The 13971-nt window shown below is 40.5% G+C and overlaps 1 protein-coding gene across 1 annotated transcript; it reads left to right on the forward strand.

Annotated features, from left to right (window-relative positions):
* The first annotated feature begins 7584 nt into the window (after positions 1 to 7584).
* LOC132991843 (ubiquitin-conjugating enzyme E2 G1-like) lies at positions 7585 to 13679 on the forward strand. The gene is made up of 6 exons (XM_061060764.1): positions 7585 to 7962; positions 8447 to 8549; positions 8666 to 8763; positions 10374 to 10552; positions 11648 to 11748; positions 12904 to 13679. The coding sequence occupies exons 1-5, from the start codon at positions 7920 to 7922 to the stop codon at positions 11732 to 11734; spliced, it is 510 nt and encodes a 169-aa protein (XP_060916747.1). The 5' UTR covers positions 7585 to 7919; the 3' UTR covers positions 11735 to 11748; positions 12904 to 13679.
* Positions 13680 to 13971: the final 292 nt, after the last annotated feature.

A 13971-nucleotide genomic window follows, 5' to 3' on the forward strand; every position in this document is an offset into this window, starting at 1 on the left:
AAAAAAGTCTACATTTACAGGGCTCACTATTATATGGTTTTGACGTTTAGTCTGAGATGTGTAAAATCAAATATATCTGTGTGTTTGTAATAAACTACGGTGTGTTACAAACCTCACGGTGTGTTACAAACCTCACACTGAAAGTTCAGACGTGGCTTATGATCAGTTTATAGATTTTTTCATAAACAGAGCAGGGAGGGTGACGCGCAGACAGAAGGATAAGCACTCTGTGCACATAGGAGCGGTTTGGACAGCATCAGTGTGTTAACAGAGACTGCAGTCTGCCATGCCATGTAGTAAACATACTTTACTGGTAAACCAGCAAACCGTATAGCAGATTATCAATTTAACCTTTAGGTTTTTGTCCGTGCGCTATATGGGCAATATGAGCACTGCCATGTTCCCCGACTAGCTCGTACAGCTCTCTCTCTCTCTCTCTCTCTCCTATAATAAACAAGGTCCAGTCTGTTTTAGTTACAGACAAAAACAGTAATTACACATACCGGTGTAGGCTGCAACATCCACACATCACATGTAATGGGATTAACTGTAGTTTTAAAGTTCTTATAGCTGATGGTATCATGTGTCCCTGATGTCAGGGGGTGCTGCAGCACCCTTAGCACCCCTAGGCTAGCTTCTTCCCGTTTCCCCGATGCTATGTCACAGCTAGCTTGAAGGCTTCGATGATATTATTAATGATTATGTATTAAACAAACGTTATTCTACCTATTGAAATCCGTTTATCCACTAATCTGGAGTCAGAAAACAAAACCCAATACTTACGGTTCAGCTCACGTTTCCGTCGGGCTGAATCTCTGACAGATCTTTGTTTACTTCTGCCACCGGGAGCCGGGCTAGCTGCTGCTGCTGCTGCTGCCGGTGAACCTGCAGTTGCCTGTATTGACGGGACCGCACCCGCCATCAGTCTCACCCGGTCCTGGCTTCGGTATCCCATCCTGAACTCTTTCTACTGAAAATGAGCACCACAGACGACTGTGTTTTTTGTGACAGATCACAGATGCAGAAATAAAGTCCCGTCTCTTCAACTGCACAAAGCGAATCCAGGCACGTAAGCTAACTCCATGTTTCTTCCTATTAGGGAAACATTATTTAAACAATATTTAACCATCTGGTCAAATTAAATGTGATACAATGGAAGAAACACAATAAACACGACCCGAAACTCCCGCTCTCACCCACTACCACTCTGGATCAAAGCAGAGTCAGAGAACGCGAGTCCCCCATGCTACGTCATATGACGCCATGTTGAAAAAAAGAGCGTTCTAAACAGCTATACTGAAAACGGCCACTTTCTCCTCTAATTCTTTGCCCTTTTGTGTTGTATAACACAACAAATCTAACATTGACTTATTCTACAGCCTTTATCAGACAATGTTAAGTGTTAATTTACTAAAAAAATGTACCTGCAATATGCTCTTTAAAAAGCACAAGATAGACCAGAAACAATGAATAAGCCACAGGCCACTTCGTCTGATTCCTTTTCGGCTCTGGTTGAGTGCAATATGCATCCACAGAGATATTTTGGTTTTTTAACATCAGTATACCATAACTTTACCTTGTGATTCTGCTTTAATGACTTCATTGAGATATATTCATATACAGCCATATATAGAATCCATAGCCGTGGATTCTACATAGGGCAGATCCGTGGGCAAACGCTGATGGTACACAGGCTGGGGTCTGATCAAGCCTGGTCGGGTCGCCTGGGCGAGGGTGTCTGATGTTGAAAGACCCGAAACACCCAATGACCCCAGGTTACATCACTGATGATGTGTCCCAAGATGTATCTTTCACCTGTCAATCTGGTCTAGCCAGTGACGCTCAGGAACAGACTGGGTGACAACCAGGGACAGTTTGGTGACGGCTTGGAAAGACAGTTGACGGCTCGGAAAGACGACACCCGGGACAGGGAGGGCTAGCACCCCAACCTGGATCTTCCGCGAGGGAGAAACACAAAAATTGCTACGAAAAAGCCTTCTGAGATATACCCCCAGGGGAGCCCGAGAGCCCCAACCGGACGGCCCTAACAGTATCGACCCATGCGAACGGAAATTCGACCATGAATGCAAGATGCATCTGCGGAAAAGTGTGCAAGAACACGCGTGGCCTAAAAATACATCTGGCCAGGATGAAGTTCAGGGAGCAGGAGAACATATTGCAACGCACAGGATCTGATCCTTGTGAGACGCAGAAGGAGCCTGGCCAGGAGTCACCCCACAGAGCCCACTGCCTCCAAGCAGTAGAGCCTCCGTACCCCTGCAGAACAGTCCAACAGAAGCGGATCAAGTGGCCTTCAGCTAACAGCCTGTGGTCACAGTTTGGCGCAGACGTGAGCCAGATCTTGGAGACGTCAGGTCGCCTGGGTGAGGGTGTCTGATGTTAAAAGACCCGAAACACCCAATGACCCCAGGTTACATCACTGATGATGTGTCCCAGCGCATCCGCAAGATGTATCTTTCACCCAGAAAACTACTTCACATTTGAAGATTTGCTACTTATCAATGTTTCTTCATGTTACTTTAATGGATCTCAAAGTGCAGCCAGGGGGAAGAGAGTGCACCTATATTTCAATTGTATTTTTTAAAGCTAGTGGTTTGTGCTCCAATTTACCCATCCATCAGTCTGTCTAATTTCTTTCACTTATCCAGGGCCACTCTGCTCTATCTCGCTGCACATTAAGATCCATTCATGTCCCAAACAGAGTCGTTGATAGGTAGCAATTGTGAAGTAGTCTTGAACCTGTTAGTAATTTTCGTTTTAAAGGGGTGTTATCAGCAATGTAGATTAAAGCCATTTTCACATGAGCTCTCCTGGAAATGTCAGACAGGCTGCTCAAAAAATCTTCATGACTTTCTCGTTTGCACACACATCGTGCTTGTTCTCGACATGTCTCCAAACATGACTTTTTGTTGTTTTCACATTTAAGACAACAGATTGGTACAACTGGAAAGGTTGTGTGCAGCGCAGCTGAGGCAGGATATGACGCACATCAAGGCTATTCAAAATAATAGTAGCCAAATAATATAATGAATGGCTGCACATTTATACAGTTAGAGGATGTAAAATACTTGGAAACGACAATAATACATACAAATCAAAAGTTACAAAATATATATATTTTTGCTTTTGTTTTGGCAAAGCCACAGGGAGCAACTGGAGAAGGGCAAGAGCGCTGCATGCGGCTCCAGAGCAGCAGTGTGCCGACCCCCGACTAGGGGGCTGGCTGGAAAAATTCTGGGTAAAGCCAGAGTGAAAAATGTGGCTATTTGTGTTCTCACATGCACCTCATCTCCAAAACTTCAGGAAGTTTTCAGTAGTTTTATGCATGTTTGAAAGCACTCTTTATTCTTCCGGACCGTGTGTCGTAGCATTAGGTATCTACGCTAGTAAGCCAAGGTGTCATATGACTCAGATGCCTTAAGTTTAATGTAATTGCTTATAAGGAAATAAGGCATGGCATGATTAAGTAGCAAACACTTGTACATAGTTTAATACCAACATGATAGAAACTGGTTTTATTAGGACTGGATGGCTTGTAGCAATGGCCCAGTCACCACACTCTGATTGGACCCCAAATTTGGCTCTCCACAGTGTACACAGTCTCCAAGTATGTTCGAAGACTTGCTCTCAATGACATGTTTGGAACAGTTCTCTGGTCCAAAGGGATCAAAGATGAAGTGGTGAGGATATGCAAAACACTTTATTTAAGACCGAATGTGACTGCTGGATCTTATGAGTGTGCTGGAAAATATCTAACACTCCTCCATTACACAGATGATTTGATCCAAAAAACTAGTGTCTCTCTCTGCATTTCTGATGAGTGCCTGTGAGTAAAAAACAAACCAGTCAGAAAAGGACCCGAGGAGACTGATGTGATCGTTTAATTTGGACGAGAAGTTTTAAAAGGAGTCAAAGGTCGTCATGAGGATGCCAATGAGTTCAAGACAATCAAATAACAGAGATATTTTCTTTTATTTTAGACATTTTTTGGTGTATTGGCAAGGAATGTGAAGATTAGATATTATCACAAGGTTCACAGGTTCTTTTACAGTGTCTTTCAAAATATTGCAGAGGAAAGAAACTTGTGATAAAGCCAACGTTATAAATTTTACACCTGGAGAACTGTGCGAAAATATCAAGTAGGATAAAAAAAATGTATAAAGTAGTATAAAGGTTAGGAGCTTAAATTAAATCGTCTAACAGGGAGAGTTGGAGGGTGCAAAACATCAGTGGGGAAGGTCAAATATGTGCCAGTGTATAAAGATAACGTTAAGTTACTGAGTTAGTGTAATAGAGGGAATGTAAAGGTGGTAGACGGTGCAGACACATGTTTAAAACCAGGTCGATTACTGTGGATCATTGTGGAAATGTTCTTGTTGTGAGGTGAATGTTTGTTTCCAATACTGTTTTCAAAGGGAATCTGATGGATAAGGGAATGTTTTTACTTTTTTACACTGACAGACTCCCACTCTCCCAGACTTTAATCATCTCCATAATAAACCTGCAGAGGAAATAACTGACCATGAAAAGAAAATATTTATTTTCATTTGGTTGTTGGGATCTTGTTGATCAAATATAAAACTTGGGAGTGATACACCATCATATTGATTTACAAAACGTATGCTTCATAGTTTGTTCTTAATCCTCATGTCAGTTTTTATTAATCCCAGCTCATCCCATACTGACTCTTTAGAAAATGACGGTTTATGATCAGTTTCAAAGTTGTTGAGAGTCGATGTACATTTTAAGGTCTGTCTGTTCACTGTTATTAAACTCTGGTGTTGTTGTGAAGTTTCGTACAAGTCCCATCCTCTTCAATGTCCAATCAGTGAGTGATCTGCAATATCGGGTGGTGTCTGTCAGTAATGTCTGTCCTCTCTCCTCTAAGCAGTTAGGGCTTTAGGGCGATCCCTGAGATACTGGTACAGAACTATTACCGGTTTGACCGAGGAGATTCATCATTTAAGAGACATGAGACACACCTTGTGCGTATAGCCCTGAGGTTCTTTGCTGCGGGTATACTTACCTATATATTCTGTTGCGTCTCAGCAAGAACACACTCTGTGCTGTAACACATGATTCCTTGTGAAGCTGGTATTCCCAAATCACAAATAACTGAGACCGTATAAGCAGGTTTTTATAACATTGCTGGTAACCTACATGACAAATTGTTTTATGAATTATATGGACCATATGACATGCAGTGTAGTATAATATGCAGCCTTCTACTGACATAGTAGCTGTTCCCTATGACACCCTATCCTGACACTGAGGCAGAGCCACAAATCAGATTGAAGGTGGCACCAAAGCTAAAACCAGGCTCAGGATAGAAATAGCCTTTGGACTACTGAAAGCCCAATCCATGTGCCTGAGTGGGCTTAGAGTGGCCCAGACAGGGCCTGCAGAATCATTGCAGTCTGCATTGTGCTCCCCAACATTACCACCATTGAAAGAGGAAAGGCCCTTCTCATAAATCCCCAACCCCCTGATGTTGTGGACCCACTAATCTTGGACCACCCCAATAGGGCAATGACAGGTCATCACGACCAATTTATTCATTTAAGAATGGGTATTAACTTTTTTTTCATTTACATTTTCTCCAATGTAAATGGTTTTTGTTATCCCTTTCCTCTGAGTTGAATTGTTTTCCTTAAACATGTATTTTTATGCAGGGAATAAAACAAGTTTCTAAAATACATCTCTACCTTCTTCCCATGCTCCAGTTTCTCCACCTTAAGTTTATCTCTGTAGTTTCCTTGTTCACCATAGTTAACTGTTTTAGCTCCATATCAAGTTCTAAGGTCCTTTTGCCAACCTGAAACACAGCTTAGTCGCTGTAACATTGAAGCATGTTCCCTTGAAAAAGGCTCACTTAAAAGGTGTTGTAGATGTCATGGTCACTAACCTGTGACATGAAAGGTTCATTCAGTACAATTTCTGATGCTCTGAGTCAGGAGTTATAGAGGGCGAAGCTCATTGGAGGATGGATTTACTGCTTCCTGCTTTAAATCGAAATCACAACAATGAAAGCCATTGATTTTATATCAGGAGTAAAATCCTATGAAAGAGCCCCCTCCTGTCTTCTTCTGGTTATATCTTCACTTACACATTCAAACAGTTGGTGACTTATTTTACCCGCCGTTTCCTGAATTTTGGACCTGCAACTGTGTTGCTTTTAATCTGGAGTATGAGTTTAAATCCCTCATTTCAGATCATAACGTGCTCCTTGTTTGTGCTAGTAGACTTGTCCATGTTTGTGAATGGTCATAAACTGGCATCTACCGCCCATTTTATGTGAACATGCTCCCTGCCAGATGGGTAAAACCTCCTCCTGGATGGAACACAATCTAATTTTTTAGGGTTAGTGAATCCAGATAACTTACTGATACCTTGCTTATGTTTAGAGTGTATAGTCTTTACCAGGATGTAAAGGTAGGCCTATAGGTATAAACAATCTCAGTGCAAGAATGAATCGTGACACAATTTAACAACCTATAAAGAGATAAAATAATGAAACAAGATACTTAACCTTGCTGTCCAACTCATGACCAGGGCCCGGACTCTTCTGGTTCTTCAAGTACAGTTGATAGGGCCCACATACATAATGTGGTGTATACTTATGCTTATAATGTGGTATATGGAATCTTACTCACAACATTTGGTATTTTCTGGTACTTGGTATTAGTTGGTGAGGCAGAAGTGGTGTGTTTATGTGTGCTCAGTATGTATTTGCTGATTTCTGTATTGGAGGGAGTTGTGATGGGCCAGTCAGAGGAAAGGGATCCAGGTTTTTCAACTTGCTTGCGGGAGCCTAATTTCTGGAAATAATAAGTCAGGTGGTCAATGTGAAATTTTGATAGGCCTATATAATATTGCCATTTTGTGCCTGAAAGTCATTATGTTTGCACTCAGTTTTATGATTTTAACAGGTTGTGAACTAGTTTTGTAGTCCTTCAGGAATGTCTTCTTCCATCACTTCTTGCCAAGAGTCACAATTAAAAGCACATAGGTTAAAAAAAAGAAAAAGAAAAAAGGTTGAGCTTTGATTAGAATTGAATGTTAAAATAAAAAATATGAACTTTAGAAAACTTACTTTATATTACTTTGCCACCCCTGAAGGGTGTTCTTACCTTTCTCCCAGTTAAATACAGGCTACATTTTTTCAGCGATCTAAAAATTCAATTGCAGGTATATAGGAAGGAGAGCATTTGGGATTTTTGAGAGGTGATTACTTTCCGGGTACAATATCAGATGCAATCTTTGATCAAAATAATGAATAAATCTAGTAGCCTAACTTGCCACTGTTGGCAGTATCCAAGCTGACGTTGCGCTGGGCTTTAACAAACTTGTGTTTCGCCGAGAGTGTATATGCATACACACAAAGAACGACGATTAAACAGTGTTCTTAACAGGTTTATGCAAACTGAGAAAGTGTAGTATTGATTTCAAACAGCGGGAGGCAGTAATGAGTCCCTAGCAGAATGCTCAAAGCTAAACGAAGAAGACATTTTACCCAAATGTATTCTACCCTGAGTACATCCTCGCAGGAATCATGAACTATCTAATGCTATAACATCTAGCTTTTTGCCAAGATTAATTACCCTATAGTAACATATATGGCCCTGTGTCTTACCTTAATATTAATGTAATTATCTGACTATATTGATAAAGTTATCTCAATGGAAGGCTATGTTTGCCTGACAGTTGTGAGTGAGGGCACAATTATGCTGATCGATTGACTCATGTTTTCGGTGTTGTCAGACAGACTGACGGAGGAGAAAACGTGGACAGATCATTTTACATTTTCTTCCCCAATGTTTGATTTAACCTCGGTGACAGTTTGACAGACATTTGGTGCTCAACGTAAAAAACAAAAATTGGAAAGATATAGCTATAAAATGACGGAACAGTCCTCGCTGTTACTACGTAAACAATTAGCAGGTGAGTTGGCTAACTGTTGCTACATGAGCTTCTTTTTTTTTTTACCGCATCATAAGTTCAGGCTACCATTAAAATAAGAGCAGCTACGGATAGTTTGGAGTATTTGTTGTTTGGTTTGCTTACGTTTTTACGTACGTATACAGGTCGTGACGATACATTTGAAGTGCATGTGTATATTTAGTAGCACACTGCTGTGAGGATATGACTAAGACTGTTGCTCAATAACTACTGGAGACGTTTCCAAATCACCACACAAACTCACAGGAGGTTGTTTATGGTGATTTTGAAACGTCTTAGGTTTTTCACATTGTCGTTGTCATCGTTAAATTAGTCCAAATGAGATCAGGGTCACCTAATTTTACTGAAAATAAATGACCCAAGTACTACTTTGATGAACGTACTCGTCATGTTTACGTAGCTTCCTGTGCAGTTGACGAATGCATTTTGACATCTTTGTCTGGGTGTTTGCAACCTTCATTTCCAGAGCTCAACAAGAACCCAGTGGAGGGCTTCTCTGCCGGCCTTGTAGATGATGATGACATCTATCAGTGGGAGGTGGTCGTCATTGGACCCCAAGACACATTATTGTGAGTGTGTGAAAGCGAGTCACCCTGTAGCTCAGATTAAACGATGCATGTTTCCCCCCATGATCCCCCAGAGGTCATCACCATCTGTTTTTTTTTTTTTTTTTTGTCGTTTGTAGTGAAGGAGGTTTCTTCAAAGCAACTCTAACCTTCCCCCGTGACTATCCTCTGAGGCCACCAAAGATGAAGTTTGTCACAGAATTGTGGCATCCAAATGGTAAGCACTGTGTTTCCAGAGCTCTGTGAACAATTGTTATCACTATGTATTTTTAAACAGCCCCCCCCCCCCCTCCCCCGGCTGTTTAAACATTTGTATTCATGTTTTTTTTTTCTCATTTTTAACATTTTATTCATAGTGGTTTTGCATACATTATAAATTCAAGCTGACTTTATAATTTTGATCTCAGCTTTTGCTTCATTTTCAACCAAGCAAAAGCTAAGAAGGGGGAAACTGGTAGCCTAGTGGTTCGTGCGCGTGCCCCAAGTACTGAGGCTTTAGTCCTCACAGGTGGGCTGCCCGGTTTAGATTCCGACCTGTGGCTTCTTTCCCACATGTCATTCTCCCCACTCTCTCCCCAATTTCAGACACAATCCACTGTCTGTATCTCTAAATAAAGGCATACCAAGCCCATAATAATTAAATAAACCTTTAATGCACCCCTCATGCACAGACACACACAATCCCACCTATGCACATACTCACCAAGAATCACACTTGAGTATAGTTTTATGCATCTATACATACATCCCAACATACTCAAACACACACGCACACACACACACACAGAGGAATAAATTATTATAGACTACAAACTGACGGGCTGCATCAGATTTCCAGTTTCAAAATACATCTCTTGGCATTTACCACACCGTGCACCAAAACCGTCCTGGCACTATGTTCTAGTTTCTCACCGAGCTCCACTGAAATGCATGAGACCTAGAGTTATAAATCTTTGGAAATGTTGAGCAACTGTACATTTCGTTACCTTATACCTATGACATAAAGGTGAGAGGTCAGGAAAAAAAAGAATGTAGTTTAGACTTTGAGTAATGTAATCTATGTGTAACTTTGAATTGGATAAATTGGAGTCTGGAATTAACAGAGCATTTTGTATTAATGTGTGATAAAATATAACAGGCTACATTACTTTGGAGCAACAGCGATATAGCCAAGTCTCTTGACAAGACTTTCAGTCTCATAGCAAGCCTGCAAAGTAGAAGAAAAAAATATGATGTACAATTGCATTGATTACGGTGATATTTCAGTAATGATATGTAGTGGAATTAAAAACAAACAAATAAGAGAGTGCTTATTAAACCAAACTCAGTCTATATATCTATCTTCACATCTTTTTTACAAAATACCTATGCTTGGGATTTTCATCCTGAGCCCAAAACAAATCTCTTTTTTTTTTCCACCACTAAATCGGCAACCAATTAATCTGAAGATAGCTGATCGCTAACCCAACATGACTGAATCAAAGTTGGGCGAGGGCACCATCAATGAGCCATCATACTCAGATCTCCATCCAATCAGTAAAATATACACATGCTGAGCTAGAAAGCATTGCTTTAGTTGCATACATTTGTTTTCTTATTTATTAAGATAAATTCAGACTTTTTGGCTGTGTTTGGTGCAAATTCTCGTATCTGGATAATGATGAAATTGCTCTTAATTCTGCAGCCCTAGGTGGCTATCAACTCATAGAATTATGTTTGTTATTCCAATATTCAAACAAGAGTTGCAGTATATGTAGTACCTGATCTTCTGGTTTGGGACAAATGTAACATTTTCTGTGTTCTTATTTTTTTTTGGACTTGTGCCAGTGGCAAAAAACGGCGATGTCTGCATCTCCATCCTGCATGAACCTGGGGAGGACAAGTACGGCTACGAGAAGCCTGAGGAGCGCTGGCTGCCAATCCACACAGTGGAGACCATCATGATCAGTGTCATCTCCATGCTGGCAGACCCTAATGGAGACTCTCCTGCAAATGTGGATGCAGCTGTAAGTGCACACTGTCTCATTTGGGAACGCTCTGTAGCGTAGGGGTTTGTTTGCAGATGCATCTTTTTTTACCACTGACATAACTCTGTATGTTCTGAACTTCATATAAATCTGAATATTTAGAGGAAAACTAAATCTGATTCAATAACCATTTATTTGTGATTCTGAGTGTGTACATATATATATATATATATATATAGATATAGATATCTATATATATATATATATATATATAGATATAGATATCTATATCTATATATATATATTTGCACCCTGAGCCATTAGAAGATCAAATAAATCCTGGAATGAATGTTGACTCTACCTTGGTAACTCATGTGGAATGAGGAAAGTGGGTTCCTTCTCAGCGTTTAAAGGTCATATATTCTCCTCCTGTTCAGCAAGTTTAAACGCATCTCAGAGCTCCCAAAACATGTCTGTGTGTCTTGCCACATCCTTAATGTTGGCACTCCTATAGACCCCTCTATTTCAGTCCTGTTCAGAACAGGCTGTTTCTGTGTCTGTAGCTTTAAATGTAAATAAGTTGTGTTCGACCACGCCCAGGGCTTGGTCTGTCTTGCAACAGGCCCAGTTGTTTACGGTGAGAAGGCAGACTCAGTGGACAGAACAAACACCTAGCTGTGGGAGTGTCACACACCTGGGGGAGGATTTACTGCCCTTTTGTGATGTCATGAAGGGAAAATCTCCAAACATCCTGTCGAAGCACACATTTTCTGAAAAGTGGAGCCGGTAAAAGATGGGGAGGATGAACTTTTTCCATAATTGAGGGGTTTGTAGACAGACTAGAGACACATATTAGTGTTAGAAAAACATTATTTTGTATTTCCCACCAAACAGTATTTTCCATAATGTGACCTTTAAAGTTGATTCTTGAATTAGTTTAAAGAGAATTATCTTTATTTACAGGTGCCTACTTGTGACAACAAAAAACAGGAGCTCCAATGTTTGTAATTGAGTCTGTTATATCTTTTCTAAATGTGTGGTTGCAGTAGATTGAAACAAAGCATGAGAGAAGGAAAGGGATGCACTCTTCAGATTATTTTGTGATGTTTTTCTTGTTTGTTTAACATCCTGCAGAAAGAGTGGCGGGAGGATCCGACGGGAGTTTTTAAGAAAAAGGTTGCACGCTGTGTGCGGAGGAGTCAAGAGATGGCATTTGATTAAGGAATCACAACACAGTAGGTGCAATCACCCTTTCAGGATTCAGTACGTTGTTTATTTTACACAGGGCAAGGTCGCCCATAAGGGGGAAAGCTTTCTGGGGCCCAGTCGCATGGGGAGGGCCCATGGAGGTTAGCAAAAACCTGGTCCACCCTAATTTAAAGCAACAATGACCAAATGTTATTTTACACCTAAATACTTGCTTTAGTAAGATGCACCCTGTTTGAAGTATTGTTACGACCCGGCTCGTGTGGGGAAGAAAAATAAAACCAGTTGTTTTTGGCAAATTAAAGTTATTTATTAACAAATTAGTATAAATTGTGTGGCAACTGGCAAAGGCCAACGGGTGCTGTTGAAATCAATAAATAAGGAAAACAGAAAAGACTCTAACTTGGGAGTTTTAAATCTACGACTAATCTTGGTGAATATAAAGAAATAAAAATAAAGCCTAACCTGCTATGCTAACTACCCAAATCATAATACAACCAAACAGTACCCCTAACCTACTGTGAATAACGTGAATTTCTACATCAGTGAAAGACAGAGTCTCCTGAATCAGTAGCCTACACAATGAACTCAATTTAACATTTAAACATAACATTTAGTGACACCGACAAACGTCTCTGTCCAAAGCCGTTCTCTCCACTACTGCACCGGCAGTCTTCTTAGCCCTCCGTGACGGCAGCTGCTCCTCTCTGATTGGCCACTCCACATTCCCAGGTAGTACAATATACGCTACCTGAAAATAGCACTTTTACAGCTGCAAGCCAACCATACACACACACACACGCACCAGGTCACACAAAGGGGCGGGGCGCGGCGCGGCCGTAACAAGTATAAACCTCTCTGCTTAAACTGATAGCGGGCCAACAACGAGCTAATGTTAGCCAGGAGGCTAGCGCTAACACAACTGATTGAATGTTGCTTTAAATCTTGTCCTGGGAGAGACCATTCACTGGACCTTTTAGGGGCCCAGCCATTTCTGTGGGAGGGCCTGCACAGGGACATTTATTTTGCACCTGTGAAGAAATGTTTGTGGTGTTGAATTGACTGCTGCTTATGTTGTTGATTTCCTCTTTTGTAATGCAGTGTTAGTACACTACTGTAGATTGACTGAATTAACCAATGGTGGGGAAAAAACGAGACTGAAATGCTCCTTTTTAAAATTTTAGGTGGATAAACTGCACATGGGATTTGACAACTGGCAAACCGGGAGTGGTCTTGAAGAACATGGGGCTCCACTTTATCAACATCAGCTGCCTCCCAAAATGGAAAAGACTTACAGAATATTTTAAACCTCTATTTCCCTTATTTGTATCTTGCAGTTTGATAATGGTTTTTGATTTTATGTAATTGAATGGCATTGGTATTCATCCTGCCAAAGGTTCTGTTTTACTTTACAATATCCATCAGGCTACTTCTGGTCAAGCATCAGCAGTTTTCCTCCCAGGACGATCAATAATTCAGCTTATTATCTGCTCACTCGGCAGAAGGAGCAAACCATCCCTTCTGATAAAAAACAACATATTCTTAGTTTGTTTAGTTTATCTATTTATTTAGAGTGTGACTATTTTAAAGATGCATATCGTCTGTTTTTGGAGGGATTTCTTTTGTTCTTTTTTTTTTTTTTTTTCAACCTGCCACACTGAGCCAACCAAACCTTACAGTTATTTAATCAAGTATGCAACTTAGTTTGGAGTGTTTGCCGCCACAAACACTCGGCTTTTGCTCGCCCTACGCGCTCTTAGCGTCCAGCAGAGAAAAGTGTTCCTTGTTTTCCCTGAGGGGGAAACTTCTCACACCAGCACTGCCTTAACTTTAATTACCAGCAAATGAAACCAACCTTCAGAAAGACTGCAACTGACTGCTTCTTCTACATCCTGAAAAAAAACAACTATTGTGGACAAATCAAATAATATTCCAATAAATATGTTTTTACTGAAAAATGCTTCATGTTTGTACCTCTTTAAATTTGTATTGTTTTGTTAAAACACATCCGTGCAGAGATAATGCTTTTGTCTTGATACTTGCAGAGGTGGTGTATTTATAATCTACAGTAGCACTTCAAACAGACCTGTTTCCACATCCCACTTTCTGTCTCTGTAGGAGAGGTACAGGTGTTTCAATCTGGACTACATAAAGGTACTATGCCAGTCTAGATCAAATATTTATCCTATTTAGTCTCTAATATCTTCCTCTTACAACATACTGGAACAAAGATGTTGTGACCTTTTGTTATT

This window comes from Labrus mixtus, chromosome 17, assembly GCF_963584025.1.
Source record: "Labrus mixtus chromosome 17, fLabMix1.1, whole genome shotgun sequence".
NCBI classification, from domain to species: domain Eukaryota; kingdom Metazoa; phylum Chordata; class Actinopteri; order Labriformes; family Labridae; genus Labrus; species Labrus mixtus.